The 26974-nt window shown below is 37.4% G+C and overlaps 1 protein-coding gene across 2 annotated transcripts in view; it reads right to left on the reverse strand.

Annotated features, from left to right (window-relative positions):
- The window catches only part of LOC121313698 (collagen alpha-1(XXII) chain-like), a 128124-nt gene that overhangs the window by 69508 nt on the left and 31642 nt on the right, over nucleotides 1–26974 (reverse strand). The window contains exons 5-15 of one of the 2 annotated variants that reach the window (XM_041246500.1): nucleotides 24451–24562; nucleotides 22100–22223; nucleotides 21165–21440; nucleotides 20140–20220; nucleotides 19697–19810; nucleotides 17133–17177; nucleotides 16005–16067; nucleotides 15448–15486; nucleotides 2792–2845; nucleotides 2434–2487; nucleotides 2098–2151 (exon numbers count right to left, since the gene is read on the reverse strand). In XM_041246500.1, coding sequence (XP_041102434.1) covers nucleotides 2098–2151; nucleotides 2434–2487; nucleotides 2792–2845; nucleotides 15448–15486; nucleotides 16005–16067; nucleotides 17133–17177; nucleotides 19697–19810; nucleotides 20140–20220; nucleotides 21165–21440; nucleotides 22100–22223; nucleotides 24451–24562 — 1016 coding nt within the window. The remainder of the gene's footprint in view (nucleotides 1–2097; nucleotides 2152–2433; nucleotides 2488–2791; nucleotides 2846–15447; nucleotides 15487–16004; nucleotides 16068–17132; nucleotides 17178–19696; nucleotides 19811–20139; nucleotides 20221–21164; nucleotides 21441–22099; nucleotides 22224–24450; nucleotides 24563–26974) is intronic. The other variant, XM_041246501.1, reaches the window with a different exon arrangement.

Raw genomic sequence — 26974 nt, forward strand, 5'->3', positions numbered from 1 at the left:
GTGAGAACATGTCATTAAAAAGAATAAAGAATATTTCACCAGAGAGAAATGTTACAATTGTGTATTTTTAAACATAACACATTACCATGCATATTTAAGTTAAAATCTTTTAAATAAAACCTAGCCTAGCCTAGTTTTTGAATATTATCCCTCACAGCCATTTTTTTAACTGAATAGAAAGGCAAGGGCTAGATGCAAACTGCAAAACATCTTACCATTCAACTAAACAGCAAGCTCTGTGGTCGAGAGGTAAGTATGTACCTTATGCTGATTTGAATATTACACTCTTTACTATATATTATCAATATCATTTGGTGAAACATACTGGAATCTGCAAATACTAATGACTTACAGCACACAGATGTATTTTTTGTCTCTGTATGGAATTAATAATTAAAATAAATTAAGAGGAGACCAGAACAGATATTTACTTCTTGATGTTATTTTCTCAATTAAAATTCAGAAAGCTTTACATGCATTAATTATATTATTAATAAATTAAATAATCTGTAGAATTAATTTTTTGTTGTTGTTCTTTATTTGTTTACATTAGAACAACAAATAATTTTAATAGCAGTAAATCCAGACCTTAATGAAAATGAATCAGTGCATCATTTGTTACTTTTTTTTTTTTTTGCTGCCAAGGAGATTTCCGCCAATAATAAACTTACTAAAAACAACAGACGCAGTGTTCCACTGCAGTCTCCGTGAACAGCAGGGGACTGAAAAGTCTCTTTATTGTGTTTCTTTATTTAGGGACTTTGTTTCCCGGAATGATGGAATGTCCCTTCATGAAGAGTACCATATGCTGAACAAGTGGCTGACTCGCCAAGCGAAAAACAGAAAGACTGAAACAAAACTTCACCTGAAACCTAAACAAAGCTACATGGCTGCTACACTGATACTGCACATGCCACAGATATGAAGTGTGGCATAATGGTTTGGAAATGGAATACTGAGCTTTTAATTCCAAATCATACTAGAAGGTCAACAGAGACTGTTGGCAGTGACTGCTGGGGGATGCTGCATGCTTGCCTTTAACAAATGACAGCACTCCATTTTAGTAAGGAAGAAACAACCACTATTTTTATGCTTTTACATGCTCTGAAATATTACCTACTTAGGTTAATTTAATGTTTAAACAGGTCCGTGAAATGTCAGTGAAATCCTAATTTTATTCCACAACCTACCTGGGAAAAATATTTAAATTCTCTTCGATTTAAGTAGACCCCTACATGTAACAGTTGCCTCGGCCACTAATGTGTCACGGCATCTATTGCCAGCGGGTCCCTGATTCCCATTGTGGAGAACCAGAGAGGACAGTGGGTTGATCCCTGGGGGCAAAGAGATCTATTTATGCTCTCCTGAACCTCTCCCAAATGAGGCTCACCACCTCAGGGAGAAGCCTCCACTCAGAGCTGCTGGAGACTCTCCTTGAAAGGAGGTCTGCCGACCCATTTGTCAACCCAGGCAGATGTACTACCTGCAGTGAGAGAAGGTTCTCATGTGTCCAAAGCAAAAGCTTACAGGCCGCACGATGGAGACTGGGTGACCTGAGGCCACTCTGGTGGTTGATACAAGCCACCACTGTTGTGTTGTCTGTATGGACAAGCACATGTCTCCTTCGAATCTCCTGCAAAACATTCTGCAAAGCCAGGTAAGCTGCCTGCAGTTCCAAAACATTGATATTCCACACACCTTGTACACCCCGGCCATTCCACACAATGCCCCAGCCCAGGCAAGATATGTCCATGGTGATGACCTCCCTGCTGGTGCCACCGCCCAGCGCTACACCTAGGCTTAGATGGGCTGGGTGTTTCCACCAAGAGAGTGCCTTTGGACAGCGGTGGGACACTGTCAATAGACAGTTAGGTATCAGCGAAGGTTGTGCGTGTATGATTAAATTTGTCTTGTGTGGGTGTTCATACAGTTTACTTTTTCTCTGGGATTATGATAAATGATACTGGGACAAGCTTCATTCAAACCATGATCTTTTCAGCCCACACTCACCGAGATGTCTAAAACAGATAAACACCATATTGGATCATGGACAGTCTAAGAAGGCCATGCAGAATATTGTACAATTATTATTCTTACTTTTGGGCCCAAAGGTCCAGGCAGTCCAATATCACCAGGTTCTCCTGGAGTTCCCTGAAATTGAAGAGACTATATTTACGTATATGATTTCTGTTGCAAAGACAGATCCATCGGCATATTCCCTACACTTTTTAGAGGAAGGAATGTGTCATTATGGCACCATCTGTTTATTTTAGATATGTCACACGATATTTGATTGCAGGACTTGCCAAAATGTAAACCCATAAAAGCTCTATTTTACACAAGTCCAAAGAGCAAATATGTAGACAGTATCTTAAAATAAACAGATAACACAGAAAGAAATTAGTTTTCTAACCCAATATTTATTATACTTACTGTTTCACCATGATCTCCCTTCTTACCAGCAAGACCTGGTGGACCAAATGTACCCTGGTTTTAAAAAGAAAATAAAACATCTAGTGTAGCAAACCTAGCCATTCCCTGGAATCACACTGCTCATGGAATGAACGCTGACTATAAATACATCACTATCAGTTAATATACTGGGCAGGATTAGTCTTTGCTTGTCCCCGAGATTGTTCAGTGCATAACCATGAAATAAAACACAGTAATCACACTGCTCATGGAATGAATGCGGACTGTAAGTACATCAGTTAATATACTTGCTTGTCCCCTAGATTGTCCAGTGCTTAACCATAAAATGAAATACATCTTGGTTCTGATAGGCACCTACCTTCTCCCCCTTTTCTCCTCCTGATCCAGTCTCACCTTTTTCACCATCCTTACCCTGAGGAAAAACATTGATATTGGTTATCTTTTTTCTTCCATGCAGTACAGAAATGTTGATAGCTTGTACTCCCACATGTACAACCATGAATATACTTTTGCAGTCCAATAGAAGTATATTGGCAACTATTATTTTATCATAATCTATAAAGTGTACAATAAAACAGTGTGTGTGTGTGTGTGTGTGTCTATAAAAAGCAAGGACTATCTGTGTGTCCAAAGCTGATAGAGGTTGGCAGACCACTTCCACTGAGGTTGGCAGACAAGACGTGAGTTCAAACTTATTTCACATTTGCATTTCTAATTACATTAATTGATCATTTCCCTCAACAACAACAACCAAATTCAGTGATGCTCAACACACATTATATTTTTTTAGCAGATGTTAACGAGTTTACTCTTGTGCTAAAAAGTGTTGCCTTAAATGTTGTGTCACACTGTTTCAGTATTGATGAAAGAAAAAAGGGTGGTTTTGTAATATTTTTCTATTTTATATGTTGTTATGCTTTGTCTGTGTTTTTCCTCAGATTCAATGTAAAAGCAAGCTTGTAGAAAGTTATTAATAAGGACATATTCCTGATTTGGGTATGATGTGGAGGTTGTCGGTGTCTTGTACGCTTCCTGTGTCTTGCATTCTTTGCAGTAATATATCTTATTATATATGGAGAGTTTAATATCACTCAGAGCTTGGAGAAGCTTACAGTCTTATTGCTACCATGTAAAAGTCACTGCCGTAGCCTGTAATCACCCTGTCAGAATTCTAAACAGAATCAAGATTTCTAGCTGTCAGTAAGGCTGAGGTGGGCAGTTTTATTCATTATGAGAAACACAATACGTGCAAAACAATGTTTTCTCAAAAAAAAAGGGAAAAGGGAAATGCTCTCACAACATGGTATTTTTTCACAATGGTCTCCATTTCGTGCACGGGACCAAGGAGCAGCACAACTTCATGTGGGGAGACATCTCTCTGACTACCGACTCACTAGGAAAAGAGTTTCTACAATATTCAGAGAGACAAACCAAGACGCGGTCTGGGGACAACACAGAGACATACAGTCTCTCAAACCAAGAATGTACAGCAACACTGAAAACCCAGCACATGACCCAATCGGCGCATACAAGCGCTACAGCTGGGCTTCTCAAACCGAGCTCTTTATTGAACTTGACCCTTAATTGAACATAATTAGAGTGTTTTACTTGTTATCAGCTGTTAAACAGTTGTAGATTTCAAGTTAGCTGTAACTGAAACTAAGAACAGAAAACAGTTAAAAAGGTCTAATTAAGGAAATGATCAGTTCAATTAAGGGTATAGTTAAGTAATTGAGAGCTCTGTGGAATGAAAACCAGCAGACACAGGGGGATCCCAGCATCGAGTTTGAGAAGCCCAGCTCTACAGAGAGCACCTGCTGCAGGAAATGACAACTCTGGATTCCCCTTACTACCTTGCACCAAACCTGATGCTGAAAGCACGAGGGCATTCGCTATGGATAAAACATATAAGAACATAAGAACATAAGAAAGTTTACAAACGAGAGGAGGCCATTCGGCCCATCTTGCTCGTTTGGTTGTTAGTAGCTTATTGATCCCAAAATCTCATCAAGCAGCTTCTTGAAGGATCCCAGGGTGTCAGCTTCAACAACATTACTGGGGAGTTGATTCCAGACCCTCACAATTCTCTGTGTAAAAAAGTGTCTCCTATTTTCTGTTCTGAATGCCCCTTTTTCTAAACTCCATTTGTGACCCCTGGTCCTTGTTTCTTTTTTCAGGCTGAAAAAGTCCCTTGGGTCGACACTGTCAATACCTTTTAGAATTTTGAATGCTTGAATTAGGTCGCCACGTAGTCTTCTTTGTTCAAGACTGAACAGATTCAATTCTTTTAGCCTGTCTGCATATGACATGCCTTTTAAGCCCGGAATAATTCTGGTCGCTCTTCTTTGCACTCTTTCTAGAGCAGCAATATCTTTTTTATAGCGAGGTGACCAGAACTGAACACAATATTAAAGATGAGGTCTTACAAGTGCATTGTACAGTTTTAACATTACTTCCCTTGATTTAAATTCAACACTTTTCACAATGTATCCGAGCATCTTGTTAGCCTTTTTTATAGCTTCCCCACATTGCCTAGATGAAGACATTTCTGAGTCAACAAAAACTCCTAGGTCTTTTTCATAGATTCCTTCTCCAATTTCAATATCTCCCATATGATATTTATAATGTACATTTTTATTTCCTGCGTGCAGTACCTTACACTTTTCTCTATTAAATGTCATTTGCCATGTGTCTGCCCAGTTCTGAATCTTGTCTAGATCATTTTGAATGACCTTTGCTGCTGCAACAGTGTTTGCCACTCCTCCTACTTTTGTGTCGTCTGCAAATTTAACAAGTTTGCTTACTATACCAGAATCTAAATCATTAATGTAGATTAGGAATAGCAGAGGACCTAATACTGATCCCTGTGGTACACCACTGGTTACCACACTCCATTCTGAGGTTTTTCCTCTAATCAGTACTTTCTGTTTTCTACATGTTAACCACTCCCTAATCCATGTACATGTGTTTCCTTGAATCCCAACTGCGTTCAGTTTGAGAATTAATCTTTTGTGCGGGACTTTGTCAAAAGCTTTCTGGAAATCTAAATAAACCATGTCATATGCTTTGCAATTATCCATTATCGATGTTGCATCCTCAAAAAAATCAAGCAAGTTAGTTAGGCACGATCTCCCTTTCCTAAAACCATGTTGACTGTCTCCCAGTACCCTGTTACCATATAGGTAATTTTCCATTTTGGATCTTATTATAGTTTCCATAAGTTTGCATATAATAGAAGTCAGGCTTACTGGTCTGTAGTTACCTGGTTCAGTTTTGTTTCCCTTTTTGTGGATCGGTATTACGTTTGCAATTTTCCAGTCTGTCGGTACCACCCCTGTGTCAAGAGACTGCTGCATGATCTTGGTTAGCGGTTTGTAAATTACTTCTTTCATTTCTTTGAGTACTACTGGGAGGATCTCATCCGGCCCAGGGGATTTGTTTATTTTAAGAGCTCCTAGTCCCTTTAACACTTCTGCCTCAGTTATGCTAAAGTTATTTAAAACTGGATAGGAACTGGATGACATGTGGGGCATGTTGTCAGTATCTTCCTTTGTAAAAACTTGTGAAAAGTAATCATTTAACATATTTGCTATTTTTTTTTTCTTCCTCTACGATTTTGCCATTTGTATCTCTTAAACATTTAATCTCCTCTTTGAATGTTCTCTTGCTGTTGTAATATTGGAAAAACATTTTGGAATTGGTTTTAGCTCCCTTAGCAATGTTCATTTCTATTTCTCTCTTGGCCTTTCTAACTTCCTTTTTGACTTGCGTTTGCAGTTCCGTGTACTCTTTCTGCGTACTTTCTTTTTGGTCCTTTTTTAATGCTCTGTAAAGTGCCTTTTTTCGCTGAATATTTTTTTAATTGATCTATTAAACCATTTTGGCAATTTAGTTTTACATTTAGATTTGTCTACTTTAGGGATGTAATTGTTTTGCGCCTCTAGTACTACATTTTTGAAGAACAACCATCCTTCTTCTGTGGGTGTTTTCTCTATTTTACTCCAATCTACTTCTGTTAGTCTCTGTTTCATACCTTCATAGTTTGCTTTTCTAAAATTGTAAACCTTAACTTTAGTCTTTACTTTTGGGGATTTAAAAAACACTTCAAATGAGACCATGTTGTGGTCTGAGTTTGCCAGTGGTTCTCTGACCTCTGTTTTAGTTATTCTATCTTCGTTATTTGAAAAGACTAAATCAAGGCATGCCTCCCCTCTAGTGGGTGCCTTCACAAATTGTGTTAGGAAGCAGTCATTTGTCATTTCCACCATTTCTATTTCATCCTTCGCGCTACCCACCGGGTTTTCCCATTTTATTTGGGGGAAGTTGAAATCCCCCATTAGTATGGCTTCTCCTTTGCTACACACATTTCTAATGTCATTGTATAACAGATTATTGTGCTCACCGTCTGAATCTGGCGGTCTATAGCATGCTCCTATTATTATGCCTTTTGAATTTTTGTCTGTTATTCTGACCCATATTGATTCGGTTTTATTTTCTTTGTCCAGGTTTAACACCTGGGCTTCAAGACTGTTTCTTATGTATAGCGCTACCCCTCCTCCTCTTCTGTCCTGCCTGTCTTTCCTATACAGTGTATACCCACAAATATTATATTCGTCCCCATCACTCTCAGATAACCACGTTTCTGTAACACCTATCACATCATAGTTATAGTGTGCATAAACAAAATAAGGCAGATGATGCAAAATATACAGCTCTGCAGATCTGCCAATATTTGTGTTTGTGTGTTTGGTCGATTACAACTCTCCATATATAATAAAGAGTTATCCCATAACCCCTCATAAACCTTAACAGGCTTATTCACACATACTTACCTATAGTTAATACAGTTAATAATCCCCTTAACATGTTTATCTGCTATGTTAGCAACAGCCCATTGATGGATGTTTGTTCTAAAACTGTTTCTGTACAGCACTGAAAAACACTATTTAAAAAAGCAAAAAAACAAAACCAATCTGTACTGCTGAACCTCCTATTCTTTCATTTTAGCATCACAAGTTTAGCCATGTATTATAAAAAATAATAGATGGGCCTTTTCAGTGAGTTACAGGAAAACAATCCCATCTCAGGTTTCTGTGACAGTTTTTCTGTCTCGTAATTTATGACATCACAAAAACCCAAGATTAAATAATTTCCCTGGTATATATACAGAAAAAGAGAGAGAGAGAGAGAGAGAGAGAGAGAGAGAGAGAGAGAGAGAGAGAGAGAGAGAGAGAGAGAGAGAGAGAGATTTACATACTTTCTATATATGAGACAGATGAATAAATTGGATATTTGTTTCTTATTTCTTCGAACTCCTTGCTTACTAAATGTACTGTAGTCACAATCCATAGAAAAGGTTCAGCACATTTTACTTTGTGAGAGTATCACTTTGTGCAGTGGCCATTCATATTAATTCTAGAACAAGGGTTCATGTTCATTCTCTGAAGTCCTCTTTTGTGACCACACAGGGGTGCTTGTGTTTAAAAGTATCATTTTAAAAAGTATGTTAAGTGCTGTTGTTCTTTGCATATAACGTGCACAGGGCGCATCTTGAGAGTAATGCATATTACTGAGCAGCCTTGGGTTAGGTCCCTTGTATGATACACATCCCTTGTATAACATGCAATGTGTATATAACATGCAGGCATTCTCCCAATATTTGTAAAAGGGTGCATGTTACATTAAAACAGTTACAGAATTCGAGTGTTAGGGCAACCTTTGGTTGCCTGTTTGTGAACAAAACTACTTGTCCTTGCTTTGCCTCACCTTGCATGTTGTGAATTCTATAATAAGAGGTCATCCTAACCACTTATATAAACAGCTTCTATTCTTCACAAATGGCTCATTTACTTCAGTAGTTGCCCTGTATATTAATTCCTAATAAATAAAGCATGTATAAAGATGTGTCAATTAAATTTACAAACTACAGTGTGTTTGTAAATTTCTTCTCTCCCACACAGCACGGATATGCTCAGCATTTTAACATCTGTCATAATTTTATATTCAGAGTGGATCTTGGTACATGCAATCTAATATTTAAGTAGTGTTTGTCCTGAGCTGTGGCTTGCAAGTACAGTCTAGACATGGCTGAAACTATTTATATTTCTAGCCTTGTGCCAGAGGTTCTTTCCTGTATTGAAGTAAAAGTGTAATCAAAAACAACCAGACCAGAAATATGAGCATTTGATAGTGCCAGTTTAGGAAAGTAACATAGAAATTAATTGCTTTTAAGAATTATGTTCAATTATGTTGAAAGAATTTGCAAATGTATGCAACATGTATGCAACTCTGCTTGCATTGTGAATATCACAGGTCTGTGAGATACAGGGCAGGCTGCAGTAAGCTGAATTCACTGTCATGTTTGTGGAAGCATTCCTGGACAATTCTAGCCTTGTGGCATTGGGCATTATCCTGTTGAAAATATCCATTAGCAGATGGATACACTGCTGTCATGAATGGATGAACCTGATATGATGTTCAGATATCCTGTGGCATTCAAACATTGCTCCACTTTTATCAATGTGTGCCATGAAAACACATCCCACACCATCACACCACCACCACCAGCTTGAAATGAAGAAATGCGGCATGATGGATGCATGTTCTCATGTGTTTTTCTCCATACCCTAGTCCTCCCATCAGCGTGAAACAGCAGGAACCGGGATTAATCAGACCAGGCAATGTTTTTCCAATCCTCCAGTTTCCAGTGTTTTCGTTCCTTAGCCCACTGCAAACGCAGTTTCTTGTGTTTTGCTGAAAGAAGTGGAACTCTGTTAGGTAGTTGGCTGCCATACCACATTTGTGTCAAGGTAGGACGAGTTGTGCATTCTTTTATGGGTCTTTCGGCACCAATGTTGTACTGGACTGTCAGTTGACTAACTGTAGCCTGTCTGCTGCTCTGCACAATTCGTGTCAGCCTCCTTTGGCCTCTTTCATCAATGAGCCGTTTTCGATCACTGGCCTGCCATTGGCTGCATGTCCTTTGGGTGGTGGACCATGAAACTGTTGAGCATGAAAAACCCAGCAGCGTTGCAGTTCTTGACACACTCAAACCTGCGTGCCTGGCACCTACTACCATACCCCATTCAAAGGCACTTAAATCTTTTGTCTTGCCCATTTACCCTCTGAATGGCACACATACACAATCCATGTGTCAATTGTGTCAAGGCTTAAAAATCCTTCTTTAACCTGTTTCCCCTTCATCTACACTGATTGAAGTGGATTTAACAGGTTGCATCAATAAGGTCAGTCTATTTCAAGGAAAGAGCAGGTGTTCCTAATGTTTTATACAATCTAATATATATATATATATATATATATATATATATATCTATATATATATATATATAATAATATATATATATATATATAAGTATGTATCTACACATCCACCCCCCTTGTAATAGCAATTCTAAATTAACTCAGGTGTAACCAATTGCCTTCAAAATCACACACCAAGTGGCCTCCACCTGTGTTAAATTGTAGTGACTCACATGATTTCAGGATACATTCAGCAGTTTATGTAGGTTCCCTCTGCTGGGTAGTGCATTTCAAAGCAAAGACTCAACCATGAGCACCAAGGCGCTTTCAATGGAAAAACAATCCCATTTAAGTGCATCAAGATTTCAGGTTGTAACACAACAAACTGTGAAAACGTCCAAGGGGGGTGAATACTTCCTATAGGCACCGTATACTATGTTTCCATGCCACCAGACCCAGAAAAAAGAGAATCCTGGCATCAGTTCTGTGCAAACGGATGTACAAAGTTAATGCTGCTTTTATCAGACTCAATTACATCATCACTGCCTCTCTTAATATCTTCAGCCACTACCATCCAGCACTCAAGTGCACAATGTCGTATTTTGCGTTCAGTGGGAGGAACGAGCTGCCCTTAAAAGACCTGGACATACACCATTCAAATTTCATCTTGCCAGTAAAAAAAGGGGACCCCCTTGCTGGATTTGAATCAAGCTTTGTGCTAACATGCAACGCACCACCACCAAACCATTAAGGCAGTCATGCTTCAAGGTTCCCTATATCTTACATGTATGTTTTTTTTTCTTCATGCAATTGCTCATCAAACAATACACATAAGATTGTACTACTTTCAAAATGGAAAATATGTTATTTTATTTATTTGGAGTTAAATATTATAATCAGATTTGTTTTCTATTCCATGCAAACATATAAAATATGTTTCCGTACCAGCAGGGAATTGAACCCTTTTTGCTCACTTAACAGCGGTGTTCTCTCTAAAGCAGATTACAATTTACCCCTCCACTAACTGCTTCCTAGTAGGAGTACTTGTCAGGTTAATATTGATTGCGAGGGGACATAATTTCAGGCTCACTATTATTTTGTGTAAAAAAAAACATGTAAAATAGCACACTGAGCACTGTGCTAGAAATTGGTCAGTGTAGGTGAAATCAATACATTTCATTACCGTCAATATCTGAAATGCCAAAGGATTCCTAAAAGGAACACTCGTAGCTTACGTGTACTGGCACACACTGAACCAAATTAACCTTTGCTTCTTGACACTGCTAGTGCTTAATAAGTGAGTTAGGACACTTAAAAATGGGTTAGGTTATATTTGTGTGTTTTTTGTTTTTTTTTTGCTAACTGTTTGTAAATATTGTAATTAAAAATATGTTACACTTCAAAACGTATTTTGGGAGCCTGCTCAGTTATTGACATAAAAGTGTGGATTCAGTGGTGTACCCAAAGGTAGATACATTACTTACAATCTATCTATCTATCTGTCTATGACATACACATACACATCTGTAAGAGCACTGCATTGCACAATGCTGCCTGTTCTGTACACATCCTCTATGATGATCAGGCGACAACATGCTTGTGAATATGAGTACCAGGTGGAAGTTTGACATGAACAATAACCATGGACAGCTGTTGTCCTGTTACCTTACCTTACCTGCATAGGTGAGAAGTATCTGTAGCAGTTCTGCCTGTTGGATGGTTGGATGCTTCTCCCTTTCTCCCTAGTGTGTGTATAGTGGTCATTCTTTTAGCTCTCACTGCATTTCAAATATTTACTGTGTCTCTGCTGAGAAGGGGCTCTGCTCTTGTCATGCCTTTCTGTGGGAGCTCACAGCATGTATATAACTGTGTCTATGTTGCCTAGCAATACCACCCCTGGGCCGTGAACCATTAAACCAATCCTGAAGCTGTAATTAGGGTTCATAATAGCTTCAACCACCCAAAACCATCAAAACCAGTGATCTGACCACTGAGGCATATTAACGTCTCTGGGGACTCCGATTTTAATTTCATTTAGTTACATCAAAGCAGGAGGATACATTTGTTTTACATGACTCATTGCTTCACGCATATCAGCAAAAAATCTGGTGAAATTGACTTCCAATGCATTCTATGATGTTGCTCATAAATGACTGCCTCTGGGCTCTCAAAGAGCCTTAACAATGTAATGCATCCCTGTGTATACAGTATATACACTGGGAGTTCATCACAATATCTCATTCATAACCTCCTCCTTTCTGCAATGAGTAGCCAAAGCTTACCTCTACTCGCAGTAATATACTATAGTTTCAATAGGGGGAGAAGGCTTGTGTCCCTGTAGCCAAAACTTCTTTGGGAAAATACAAATGAAACATTGTGCAAAGAAGCAAGCCTCAACTCTTTTAATTTAAAATTGAATATGATGGTGGGTTGTGGAGTTTTTGTTTCCATCATCGTTTTCAATTTACGCTTGTGGATGAAGGCTCCTGTACAGGTAAGTGAACCTTGTTGACTGAAAGTAAAACAACCATCCAAGCTCTATGTAAACTGTGTCCATTCAGGGAAAATGGTGAAAAGTGAACAAGTGAAAATGCAATTTCAAAGACCCGGAGTATAATGGCCATAACTGTCAATACCATTGTTTGTTTCCGCTTCATGGGAAATCAGATCCAATTTGTTTTTCATGAATGAATGTGCAGAGGTGAACAGAATGCTGTCTGTACTGTAGCACCCAGCCTGGGAGGGCATTGAAAGGAGGAGGGACATGTTTTTGAACCAGGCTGGCACTTTCCCTGCAGCAGATGCATTTCAGTTTTAAGGATTCAGAGGGTGGAGCTGTGTGGTCAGAGACTCTGGAATTACAGATTGTTTTGTGGTCATGAAAGCTGTAATTGTAATGTTATTATCTAAGCAGTGTGTTTCGTCACCACATGAGGAGACCTGTGTGTTATAGAGACGTTTTTTTCAGTTGACTTAAGGTCTTAATGCTATTATATGCTATATATATATATATATATATATATATATATATATATATATATATATATATATATATATATATATAAACATTATATATAATAAGATAATATATATATATATTTGTAATGTTATTGGTTGTTAGTTCTTTAGCACTACCTACTGCCCATGGTGGCAAGTATTATTGTTTACTGTTACTTTAAGTGGCTGACTTAGTGAGGCTTTACCCATGAAGATCCTTGCAGTGTGTTATAGAATCAATCTCTGGAAAAAGCAGTATGTATGATATGCAGCTCTGAGTTACAGATATACTGTAGAGGTGCTCTGCTTATACAGAAACATTGTGTTACCTTCTGGTATAGCTTCTAACATCATAGTTGTACCTACCAGCCCATTGTAACACAGTACATATGCAGAAGGTTGTTGCATTTCTTGTGCGTTTTCTGAAACGTATATTCAGAAATGTAGGAATATTAAACAGTATGTAATTTATGTAATGTGTCAGCAGAGCAAAAAAAAACATTCAGGCCTAAACACATGAATTATTAAATTATGTATCTGCATAAATATTTATCACAAGACAATACATATATGTATATGGATAATATCCAGGAAGTGCTGAAAATCCCATCACTTACTTGAGAAAATAAATCAGGTTAGTGAGATTGACCCACAATTACTGCAAGTGCCTGGCTATATATCAATGCCCTGCAATGGTCCAACATTTTGTCAGGTCAGCTATATGTTCACCAGACATTTTGAGAAACCTATAAAGTCCTCACAGGTCAGTATGTAAAGTCTGGACTGTACTAAAAAATACAGGGAGGAGTTGTGTCTTTATAAAAAGAACCTGATTACATGTCCAGTTCTCAGTGCTTTTACACAGTCTGCAATATATTAAACTGCACTTTGAAATCATTCAGCACTAGTGTTCATGGAAATGTTTGATGTTGTGGTAAGATTTTAGGTATGACATCATTCTAAAAGAAGTGTAGCCCATGCACTAGACATGCAGTAATTGAGGAGAGAATTATGAAACATTGCCAGCAATCTGCTAAAAGAGAGGCCTGATATGTGGAATCTATTTAAACCTGCCCTTTGTAACAGCTCAGTGCAACAAATCCTTTTGAAGTCTTTAATGGGGGTCAGGTTCACTGTAACATGTAACCAACCAGCACTAAGTCTAAAAAGAGATTTGGCTCCCATATCAATAAAACACTACAGATGGTGTACATGGTGAATACCACATATATGGTTAAGAATTGGGCTGTAAATATTGTGCTTAATGTTTTAATGGCATTTTTTTAAACTGGCCCATAAAACATGTGATTAACCTCTGATCACTGTCCTTTAGTGTGTTATGATTAACCCTTGTTCACTACCCTTTACTGTGTTATGATTAACCCATGATCACTGCCCTTTACTGTGCTATGATTAACCTCTGATCACTACCCTTTACTGTGTTATGATTCACCCTTGATCACTGCCCTTTAGTGTGTTATGATTAACCCCTGATCACTGTCCTTTACTGTGTTATGATTAACCCCTGATCACTATCCTTTACTGTGTTATGATTAACCCCTGATCACTACCCTTTACTGTGTTATGATTAACCCTTAATCACTACCCTTTACTGTGTTATGAATAACCCTTGATCACTGCCCTTTACTGTGTTATGATTAACCTATTATCACTACCCTTTACTGTGTTATGATTAACCCCAATCACTACCCTTTACTGTGTTATGATTAACCCTGATCACTACCCTTTACTGTGTTATGATTAACCTCTGATCACTACCCTTTACTGTGTTATGATTAACCTCTGATCACTGCCCTTTACTGTGTTATGATTAACCTCTGATGACTGCCCTTTACTGTGTTATGATTAACCTCTGATCACTGCCCTTTACTGTGTTATGATTAACCTCTGATCACTGCCCTTTACTGTATTATGATTAACCCTTGATCACGGCCCTTTATTGTGTTATGATTAACCCCTGATCACTGCCCTTTATTGTGTTATGATTCTGATCACTGCCCTTTACTGTGTTATGATTAACCTCTGATGACTGCCCTTTACTGTGTTATGATTAACCTCTGATCACTGCCCTTTACTGTGTTATGATTAACCTCTGATCACTGCCCTTTACTGTATTATGATTAACCCTTGATCACGGCCCTTTATTGTGTTATGATTAACCCCTGATCACTGCCCTTTATTGTGTTATGATTAACCCCTGATCACTACCCTTTACTGTGTTATGATTAACCCTTGATCACTGCCCTTTACTGTGTTATGATTAATGATCACTGCCCTTTACTGTGTTATGATTAACCTCTGATCACTACCCTTTACTGTGTTATGATTAACCCTGATCACTGCCCTTTACTGTGTTATGATTAACCTCTGATCACTACCCTTTACTGTGTTATGATTAACCTCTGATCACTACCCTTTACTGTGTTATGATTAACCTCTGATCACTGATCACTGCCCTTTACTGTGTTATGATTAACCCCTGATCACTGCCCTTTACTGTGTTATGATTAACCCTTGATCACTGCCCTTTACTGTGTTATGATTTGATCACTACCCTAACCCTTGATCACTGCCCTTTACTGTGTTATGATTGATCACTGCCCTTTACTTTGTTATGATTAACCTCTGATCACTACCCTTTACTGTGTTATGATTAACCCTGATCGCTGCCCTTACTGTGTTATGATTAACCCCTTTACTGTGTTATTAACAAGCATGTTGAAATTATTTGCTTACCTCTTCCCCGTTTCCTCCATTGATTGATCTTATACTGCCCTGTAACAATAAAAAACAGCACATATATTTTTTTTTTTAAATTATAAAACTGTGTTTAATCCTCAAGAGACATTTCACATCAGGTTTTAGAGGTTTTGATTAAATAATTAATGGATTATATTACATTAATAGAGGTTCCATTAAATAATGAATTATAGTTGTATAAATGAAGTCCCTGAGAGTTTGATTTTACAGTATAATCACTTATACAGGAATCACAGGAAGCACAGAATGTCTTGCAATTCAAACACGAATCACCTAGAGTACAACACAGCATTGCAAGTTGGCATACAGCACTGAAATGGATTGAAAAGGATCTTTAGAGCCAGAGCTGGGCACCGCTGATGCACGTAATGTAGTAAATCCCTGACAAGGATTATAAAAGTACACTATAAACAACTGTTGATCTCATTTCTCTTTCACAGTTACCTTTAACTGTTGATTGTTTTATCAAGTTGAAAAGCAAACAGCAGTATTCAAACTAAGCTGTGTTGGTTTTAATGTTTGTAATTTCTTACCGGTTCTCCTTTTTCTCCTTTGGACCCTGCAGGCCCAATTGCACCACTGCTGCCACTTTCACCCTGCAGAACAAAAGACACCCCAATCATGCATTCAAAATACATGAATAAATATACAAATACATTAGCAATAGAGCACATACAGCTATATGGCCAAAAGTTTTATATCAATCATGAAACTACAAAACTATATTTACTGGAAGCCATAATAGTAGTACGATATTTAACGTTCAAATGTCACATTTTTCAATTTTTGTCAGAAAAATACAAATCATTGTGTAATTCAATATGTTAACTTAACATTATTCAGCAGGTCCTTTGACTTTATGAAGCAAAATTAGTTAATTATATAGGGTGATGCAAAACTTTTGACCATAGCTGTACATTCCAACACCTGAAGTTCATCCAGTCAGTCTTGCCATAATGGTCACTTTAATGTCATGCCTCATTTGAAAGGAAGCACTTGTAATAGCAGAGCCTGCAGGCTTCTGGTAACAGGAATGAGCATCTAATGGAATCTGAGAAGCAACGATTTACTCACTTCAGCTGTAGTATTGATTTTCTCTAATTTTCTCTAATTCTCTAGTTCATCTACCATCTACCTAGAGTAAGTAGCAGGGTTCTTAAAAATATAATGTTAGACATCCCTACATGCTGCTACAACTGTTTAAATAACGTACTCAGAGCACTTGTTGTTATGGGTTTTTTTTTTTGTAATCGCTCTTCCTGCGATGATTTAGAGCAAGGGTTCCCAACCATGGTCCTGAAGACCCCCTGTGTCTGCTGGTTTTCATTCCAATTGAGCTCTCAATTACTGAACTAGACCCTTAATTGAACTGATCATTTGCTTAATTAGACCTTTTTAATTGTTTTCAGCTCTTAAACAGTTGCAGAGTTCAAGTTATTTATAACATATTATATCTAACTTGAAATCTGCAACTTGAAACAGAGTTTAAAGTCCTAAGTGTAAGGTACGTTATTTAAACAGCAACATGTGGGGATGTATAATGTGATATTTTTCAGAACCCTGCTACTTATGCTTTACGGGAACAATGACGATCATTTCTCTTGTTTTTTTGACAGTGAATGAAACAATGAGAAGAAAAAACAAATGGAAATGACTCTGACCTTTTCACCTTTTGCTCCTGCTAGACCAGATGGGCCAACCTCCCCCTGCAACAAACAAACAAACAGCATTTTTTCAGCAAATATTCAAACCATTTCAAATGTGTGAGAATGGTTTTAAATAAGTATGTATCCTCCATGCTAATTTGAATGTCATCTTTGTTTCAAGTTAATGAATAGATTCCCACAAGAATGTCTGGATACAAGTAAAGGAGGCAATATGCAACAAATTCATGTGTACGTTTGCATTCTTTTCCGTAGAAAACTGGGAGCTAAGAATTATACAGATGGAAAATACAAGACCTTGTAAAACCCTTTATCTACAAACATTTTTCACCAAGCAACCACAATAACATATGATCAATCGGAAAATAAACTTGTGCATTAATAAAGGATACTCTGTGAATGTCCTAAGAGCCCTCAAGCCCCAGAAAGGGGAAAGCGGTTTGTTTACTCATTAGGCAAAACGCTATTCAGCACTTGAATTCTCAAAAGGTATTGCACACACTGGTTTGGACAGTTTCACGATGATATGCACTAGCTACTGTGGTGCAAGACAGGAGACAGACCATTACTAGGTAAGGTAGATAAAGATAAATAAAAGGTAAGGGAATCTTCAACAGTTCTATGAGAAGATAGCAGTATCCCAATAAAATCTCATACAAATATATATTCCTTATTTATTTTCACCAGTGAGGTAGATGATTGTCCGCATGTAATTTTGAGGTGTTTTCTAGTTGTAATTTATAGGAATGTGTTATTATTTCCTTTTCTAAGATCCTGGATTTTTTATGAAATACTATACATATGCATATAGAAATACATATACATATAAAAATACATATGCTGTTTCTAATATAAAACTACACCCACAACAGTCACCTGGCAACAGGCTGCTACTGGCTTGCTATGAATTGACTATATATATATATATATATATATATATATATATATATATATATATATATATATATATATATATATAGTGCCTATAGAAAGTCTACACCCCCTTGATTTTTTTTTTTTCACATTTTGTTGTGTCAGTGCCTCAGAGTTTCATGCATTTAAATGAGGATTTTTTTTTCCACTTAACTACACACCATACTCCACACTGTTAAGGGGAAAAAGTTTTTTATTAAGAAAAAAATTATATATTAAAAATACAGAACTAAAAGATCATAATTGGATAAGTCTCCACCCCACTGAGTTAATACTTGGTGGAAGCACCTTCGGCAGCAATTACAGCTGTGAGTCTGTTACTTAACTTGGTGTGTGATTTTGAAGGCGATTGTTTACACCTGAGCTAATTTAGGATTGCTATTACAAGGGGGGTGGACACTTATCGAACCAAGCTATTTCAGTTTTTAATTTTCTACAAATTTCTAGAATTTTTTTTTTTCACTTGGAAGTTGTGGGGTAGGATGTGTAGATAAATGGAAAAAAAAACTATTTTAATGTATTTTAATTCCAGGCTATAAGGCAACAAAAGGTGAAAATTTTGAAAGGGGGTGTAGACTAAATATACAGTGGCTCTCTAAAGTATTCAACCTCTTGGACTTTTTCACACTTTATTGTGTTACAACATGGAATCAAAATTGATTTAATTAGGAATTTTTGCCACTGATCAACACAAAAAAAGTCCACAATGTCAAAGTGAAAAATAAAATCTACGGATTGTTCTAAATTAATTACAAATACAAAACAGAAAATAATTGAGTCAATATTTGGTAGAGATGCCTTTGGCAGCAATTACAGCCATGAATCTATTTGGATAAGTCTCTACCAGCTTTGTACATCTGGATACTGCAATTTTTGCCCATTCTTTGCAAAATTTCTCAAGCTCCATCAAGTTGGATGGGGACCTTTGGTGAACAGCAATTTTCAACTCTCTTCACATATTCTCAATTGGATTGAGGTCCGGGCTTTGACTGGGCCCCTCCAGGACATTGACCTTTTTGTTTTTAAGCCACTCCAGTGTGGTCTTTGGCTGTATGTTTGGGGTCATTGTCCTGCTGGAAGATGAATCTCCTCCCAAGTCCCAGGTCTCTTTTTGGCAGATTTGCTTTGAATGTTCCTTTGTCTTCATGATGTAGTTTTTGTTAGGAAATGTATTAACCAACTGTGGGACCTCCCAGAGACAGGTGTATTTAACCTGAAATTGTGTGAAACACCTTAGTTGCACACAGGTGGACTCCATTCAACTAATTATGTGACTTCTAAAGACAATTGGTTGCACCAGAGCTTATTTAGGTGTGTCATAGCAAAGGGTGTGAATACTTATGCAATCAATTATTTTCTGTTTTATATTTGTAATTAATTTAGAACAATTTGTAGATTTTATTTTTCACTTTGACATTATGGACTTTTTTGTGTTGATCAGTGGCAAAATCTTTTTGATTCCATGTTGTAACACAATAAAATGTGGAAAAGTCCAAGAGGGGTGAATACTTTTGAGAGCCACTAAAATATCTATCTATATATATATATATATATATATATATATATATATATATATATATATTATATATATATATATATATATATATAGATCACTACCCTTTCTGTACCTTCTCTCCAGAAGGACAGGAGCATTTGACTGTCTTCTCTCCTCTTTGCTGCTCTCCATTTACTGTTGGAGTGATTTCGATGATAGGAGTCTCTGTCACAAACTTGACTTGGCACTGGAAAAAAAAATGCATTGATACTTAAGTGATTTACAATGTAAGAGAAAATATAATAAACTAGCAGAAGATAACCAATACTACCAATAAAGTAAATAAATACACAGAAAGGACAACCAGGCATGTTATCCTAGGAGAAGCATTGAAAGCATGTTCTTCATCAATAAAGACTTGTTGTTAAAATGAATTGTACTGGTTTCTATTAGTTTCACAGCACGTCTTGCTGTTAAATGTCTCTCAGTTGTGGACGATCTCTCTGTTTACCTCATTAACACCCTGAAGTTGAGATGTTATCGCAGAAGACAATAGTAACTCTGAATTATACTTACTGGACCAGAGGGGATGTCACAGCAGGTCTCAAGCTCTGCATGCCTGGAGTCACAGTAAATTACCATCCTCTGCAGGTCAAACTGAAACACATGTGAGCACATGGATGAGTTGACATTCCACCAGATATCGACACGAGCCTTACATTATCTCTGCCTGGCCACAGTGCAGCGCACTGAAGGGCATCCCTTGTGCACCCAATGATGGACACACAAGTCTATCGAGCTGTCTTCCATGCTGGTTATTGATGGAGTATTAAATCAGCACAACTCTCTGCGGGACTAAGTTGGATTTCCACTTGGATGTGACATGTGGAGTTTATATTATGTGATATGTTTATATTATGTATATTATGTGTCCTGTGTGATAGGCTGGAAATTCTGCTACTCACACTCAGTGACCTTTATCTGAGAGGAAAGTTAACTAACCTATTTAAAAAACACATACAATTCAGGTGTCATATCTTATATAAAGATCCTACTACTTGTGATTTATGATTTATGAATGTATAGACTATATCTCAGTGAGCAATTGTTTGTAGTTGCCAAAAGCATTGTTATAGATATTATTGTAAATCACAACCAATAACTGTAAAACGTTGTGTTAAAATACATTTCCTATATGTAGATATCATCCAGTGCATATTAAATTAAAAATAAAAGCTTCATTTAAGTTAATGCGTCATATGTAGGGTGTCTTAATATAACATATATATAATATCAACTGGTTTGAGCAGACATATGTAGACATGCATGTATAAGATGACATCTCCCATAAGAATAAGAGGTGCCCTACAATGCACACAGAAACATAACTTATAGTACAGCGTGACTGGTGCTGCACTGCAGCCTGCTCTATAGGAGATTCAAAAGAACATAGAAAAGTGTCTTGTTTGTGATTCAGTGGCATAGCAGATAACAGTGCACTGCAGTGATCCTATGATTTATGATTTGTGATTGGTAACTGCTGATAACATGGATCTTTACAGCAGCTAAATTAGCAGAATGACTGTGATTCCTTCACTCACGTCAACAGGAATGCTGTCATAGAGTCTCTTTCCAATGACCGACTTTCCCCGAATGTCAATGTCCTCCCTCTCCTCGATAGGCAGTGTCTCTACAAGTTTGCAGTCGAGGTAGAGGGACACCGCTTTACCCTCCACGCTCAGAGCGATCTTGTGCCAGTTGCGATCGAACAGGTCACTAACAGCAGTGCTCTTGAAGACGGCTCTCACTGCGTCCTTTGTCAGTCCGACAGCATTGTATTCCACTGCCTTGTTAGGGCCGTCCAACCGGATGGACACCTGCAGGAAGACCAGCAATGCAAGCTCTTTGTTGTAATACACAAAAGAAAGCTGTATAGACTAACTAGCTGATAGTTCAATTGCCAGCATGCTTTACTGCTGGTTGTGGTTCATAAGACTGACAGCAGTTCAGCAGTTAACTAATGAGTTACAGGTTATGTACTGGTGCAATCTCTCCACATCACATTGCAGCGATCTAAATCACGCCATTCACCTTTTACAAAAGTGATTTGTTATGTTGATTTCATAGAGACACCAGGAACCAGTAAACATCAGAATTATATGACAACTTACTCGAAAGCCACTTGGTTTCTGAGTTTTTGGATTCATACTCATGCTCTGTCAAACACAATAAAAAGTGTACAACCACAGCTAGTTCTGGGCTAGATCTCTATTGTGAAGGCAACAAGGAGTGACAGCATAACAGCAGGCGGAGAAGTGGTTGCATAAAGTGTGTGAAAGCAGCATTAGATATGAACACAGCAGTAACACCATCTACATTGCATGTGTATCCAGGATAAACAGAGTTAAATTACTTGAACATCTGGATCAGAAGATTAAAGATATCTTTCTTAGCATGTGTGCAGCACACCGGCACAAGCAGATTGGGTTTGTAGGTCTTCTTGAATTTTTTCAACCACAGCAAATGACCAACAAACCTGTGGCATCCCATACTTGTCGAAGATCTGCCAGATATACCAGTCTTCTTTTCTTGAGGTTTTCCTGAACTTAAATGTGGTGACAAAAGCATATTCATCGGGCAGACCTTGCGGGAACACGTCTCTGTTAAATAAGAAAAGAAAATGAAGCCACAAATTCACCTTTTATAGTGTCAACTAAAAAACCATTGACATATGCTACAAAGCCAGGCATTCCTTTCAACATCCTGTTTTGAACAGTACCCTGGGATTAATATGGATGCATCATGTTTCAATGTACAACCAAGCAATCAGTAAGGAATGAATGGCAGGCCAGTTACCAAGCAAGTTGCAAATCATGCCCTTCCTAGAAGTCAATCCCAAGCTTTGTCTCAACCCCCGTGTGTATTCTGAGCACCAGCCTGAACAGCCTGCTTTCTCATTCAGTGGATGTGCTTGGTGAAACAGCATTCGAGGCTGTGAGGTAATGAATTGTAGCTTGTAGTTTTTGTATACAGGGAGGTGGTCCTTGCCTAAATCTGTTTTCAGAAGAACTAGTGAAGGGTGACAGTCCATTGAAAAGGAACAGAATGCTTCATTCCCATAACTCGCTGGTTTCCTGGACATAAGGAGATGTGTATCCCATTAACTCTTTTTTTTTTTTTTTTTGTTCACACATGCAGGTGCTAAAGTACAGAGTTTGTTTTTATTGGTTGCAAAACGTATTGTTTCTGCCTTGAGCTTTGCTTTGAGGAATTAGATGAATAAACTGCAAAGCAATATACTAACAAATGCATAGCATTCTTCTCAAAGCTTAATCGTTTTAAGTGGAGTGGCAGGGAAAGTGAATCAATGCCTTTAGCGTTTACGAGAAAGGGGCTTACATTGATCTGACAGCAGAAATCCACCGTATTTTCAAAATCACTTAATCCACGAAGCATGCCAGCCGTACACCACAAGTGATGCCAAATGCAACACACAAAGATTTTGTGAAGTTTTTGTTCTACCACTAATTATTCCTCAGAAGTGCGCTTTTTATTGTTAGCAATGTTCTACTACTTAACACGCAGGAGGCTGTGTGGTCCAGTGATTAAAGAAACAGGCTTATAACCAGGAGGTCTGCGATTGAAATCCTGGCTCGGGCACTGACTCGTTGTGTGACACTGAACAAGTCCATCTTTCATCCATCTTTCAGGTGAGATGTTTTTGTAAGTGACTCTGTAGCTGATGCATAGTTCACATGCCCTAGTCTCGTATCTTGTAAAGCACTTTGTGATAGAGGTCTAATAGGAAAGGCGCTGTATAATGATTATTATTAAGTTATTTGTTTTTTTTTGTTTTGTTTTTGCCATAATCAGGTCCAAAAAAAAGTTGTTGGCAATGTTGTTCTTTTAGTGACCAGTAATTGACAGTGCTCTGATGGATTGCTGGCTCACAGGCAATACTTTATAATGTTATTTAAATTCTCCATTGTACATGACATTTATTGACTTGCGACATACAAACACAATTTATGTCATTTTATTTTTGTATTTTTCTTTAGGCTTGTGTTTTTTTTTTTTTTTTTTTACTCTGATAGATATGCAATTTGTACTAGAATTGTAAAATGCAGGTACATGTAAAAATAATATTTTCCTGTCAAACAAGGTGTTGACAAAATATTCAACAAGACGCTCGTTATCTAATTGGCCCCAAGGGGAGTGGAGACAGCAACCACTGCTTAGTTTGATATTCTTAAAATAAGGTGCTACCCTGAGATCATAAAGCATATATTCTACACCGTAATGCCATTGCAAAAGTACCATCCAGGGAAAGGGCAAAGAGCTACATTCATTTTTCCTTATTATTGTTAAGGTTGTTAATTCTCAAGAATTTCACAACAGGCTTGCCTGAGTAACCTCAAAACAACTTAATCTATTGATATATTTATTTGTAAATAACAATAAATAAAAATGATAGTTGAGAGACACACCTCCAGAGTGTTGCTGATATTACCACTGTCAGCAGTGCGCCACATTCTTATTGTAGCTCAATCAATAAAGGCTTTGCTTGCAGTTTCTGAGATCATACATCCAATCCCACTGATAGAAAGTATGTTCATACAAAGTACTTATATTACAAGAATTATAACAGTTATAGCCTGAATTGATTTGGTGTTAAGAATCGTACATCTTTCACCAGACCCATTTTGCCTTAACATGTTCACTCTGCATTGAGGCGACTGAGAGTCGCATTGCTGAGTGTTTTGTTTTTTGAAATAATATCGCTACTGTCATATTGTGCTGCCTCTATTTTAGTTATAGCCATAGTGAGAATGTGCACAAAACCACATTGATATTGAAACATACCAATAAACCTGGTATCTCACTTACTCAGTCTGCTCAACAATGGGCATAGTCCCAAGCCGTACGTAAGAACTCTGCCCATCATCCTCCTTCATACCAAAATGATCTCTGACGTTGAAAAAATCCATTAGGTCAAATCCTGCCAGAAGAAAGAGATACTGTTAAAAAAATACTTCCATATTTAAGAGAAGCAAAGCATTTTAAAACACAAGAAAATAACCAGTTACATTGCTACTAATTATCATAAGAGCTAAAGAAAATACATTGAAAATCTTTTGTGGAACTTGCAGAGCTCAATTGCAGAGCAGTAACTAGATAACCGTGGAATAGTTAATGAGAATTCAAAACATTGAAACGGTAAGGACATCTGTAAATCAGGGACTGAACACGTTTACAATAACAGTAAAAGCACCATTTTCCAGTTTGTGTTCGGAACAAAACCCAGCATTATCTTGGCAGATGACATTGTCTGAAGGGTGCCTCTTTCCCCAGCACAGTCAAACACCAGACCTAATACCTGCTCTTCTATATATTTTACCCATGAGATACAGCACATGCACTACACCTCACAAAAGATACTGTAAGACAGTGAGAGTGTGGTGATTCTAAGTATGGTGGGCTAGTGACTGCTGATCTTAGAAGCTGATTGGCTCAATCTGTGAAGCTTACAACCAAGGTTGTTTGAAATGTAAATCAGTCAATATTTTGTAGGACTATGGTAATACGAATTGTGGTTGCTATTTACAGGAGATTAGCCTGCTGTTTGCTTACTTTGAAGACACTATTCATTTTTACCCAGAAAATAAAAAAACCGTAGCCGTTGATGTTGTGGGTGCTTCCTTTCAAAGTTTTGAGGGAAATCTATTAGGGGGATGACATCATAATTGTTGCCCTATAGTCGTGCAAAATCACACTACATTCTTACTATACTTTTATTTCCCTTTCTAAATAAACTATTAAAAAAAGTATGAATCAGTATGCTAAATTGTCTATCATCCTGACCTGTAGTATTACATTCTCACTGTAACCATCTCTTGCCCTTATTAAGCCAAGACATTGATTCATGCATTTCATATTTAATTCAGGTGCTTCTTGTTCATGACCTAAAGATTTTGACCATGTGATGAAGGGACAAGTAGCATTCGTTTATCCGAACCCTCCCATCACAGGTCCCCCTGGCGGATACAAGAGAGGGACGGTTTTAAGAAACATCCACTAGATTACGATGTTGAATTATTTCCAAACAACATTAGATTTACGATAAAATTCATAGAGTAAAAAAAAAAAAAACACATAAAAAAGACTACTATACCTGAAATATAAAGGACAAGTGCACTTATTACACAAGCAGTGTTGTCAGCTACCACTGGTAAGATAGTTAACAAATTATACAAAAAAAATCTTTTGAATGGCTTTTCAACTGGTAAAAAATGTACATACTAAAACAACAAATGAGAGTTAATAACAAGTAATGTAGTACTGATTTAACAAAACTACAGAAATAGCTGTAAAACATGTGTGATGGTTCTATGTAGTATTTTCAAATAGAGTCAGCCTGTCACAGTGCTAAGTGATGGCTACATGAGAGTGATGGAGTAATGGGAGGCAGATAATTGCTTTACTTCCTTTCCCTATCTTCTTATTACATATTCTTTGCTGTTTAACATACAAGGCCTACTAATCTTGAACAGAACAAATAAATGCAAGAATACTGGAAACATTTGAAAATCAGAAGCAGCACATAAGTAGGGTCATTTAAGGGTTAAAAACTAAGTTGTGAATGATTGACAGAAGAATCTGTTACCAGTAATGGGATGTTCACAGGGAATGAAGCTTGATGGAGCTTTTTCAAAACAAAATCCCTTTTCATTTTCCAGCAGAATAATCCAGATACCATATTAAGTTAGATTTCTTTAACAGATGTGATACAGAGAGAGGGTTAAAAGCTCCCTGTGTTCACAAAATAGCGTGTGCATGCATTTCCAGTGATATTCTTCAAATATAATATTGCAAAAAGATAAAGACATTAAAAAAAAAATTCAACTGGTTTGAGACTGTAAAAATAAAATGAAAACTGTAATGTTTTAAGAGGACTAAATTAAGAGGAGCAAAATAGTTTGGATGATGGGCAGCGTTCATATTTACAGCTTGGGACAATGCCCATTGTTGAGCAGACTGAGCAAGTGAGATACCAGTGTAGGGTTGCTTTCCGGTACGTGCTAAAAAGTGGTACTCAGCGCACTGTGCTTGCTCGCGCATGCCTAAACAACTTCCACTGAGAAAGCAGGGAAGCGTCCTTTCAAATCTGGTATGTTATGCTGTTTTCAGTCTTTTATATTGTTTTCAATGTAATTTATCATATTTTTCCACAGTTAAGAAAATAGTATGCAAATATTTATCATATGTAATGCATTGGGTGTTGTAGTTTTTGTACTTGTGCAACTTTGCAGTGGACTTTGGACTCATTTTGTCTTGTTCGTTGTGTTTTTTTTTTCTTTTTAGATTAATTTACTGTTTGTTTCCAATTTACAAAAAAGGAATGTGTAATTAA

This window comes from Polyodon spathula, chromosome 3 (genome assembly GCF_017654505.1).
Source record: "Polyodon spathula isolate WHYD16114869_AA chromosome 3, ASM1765450v1, whole genome shotgun sequence".
Lineage (NCBI taxonomy): Eukaryota > Metazoa > Chordata > Actinopteri > Acipenseriformes > Polyodontidae > Polyodon > Polyodon spathula.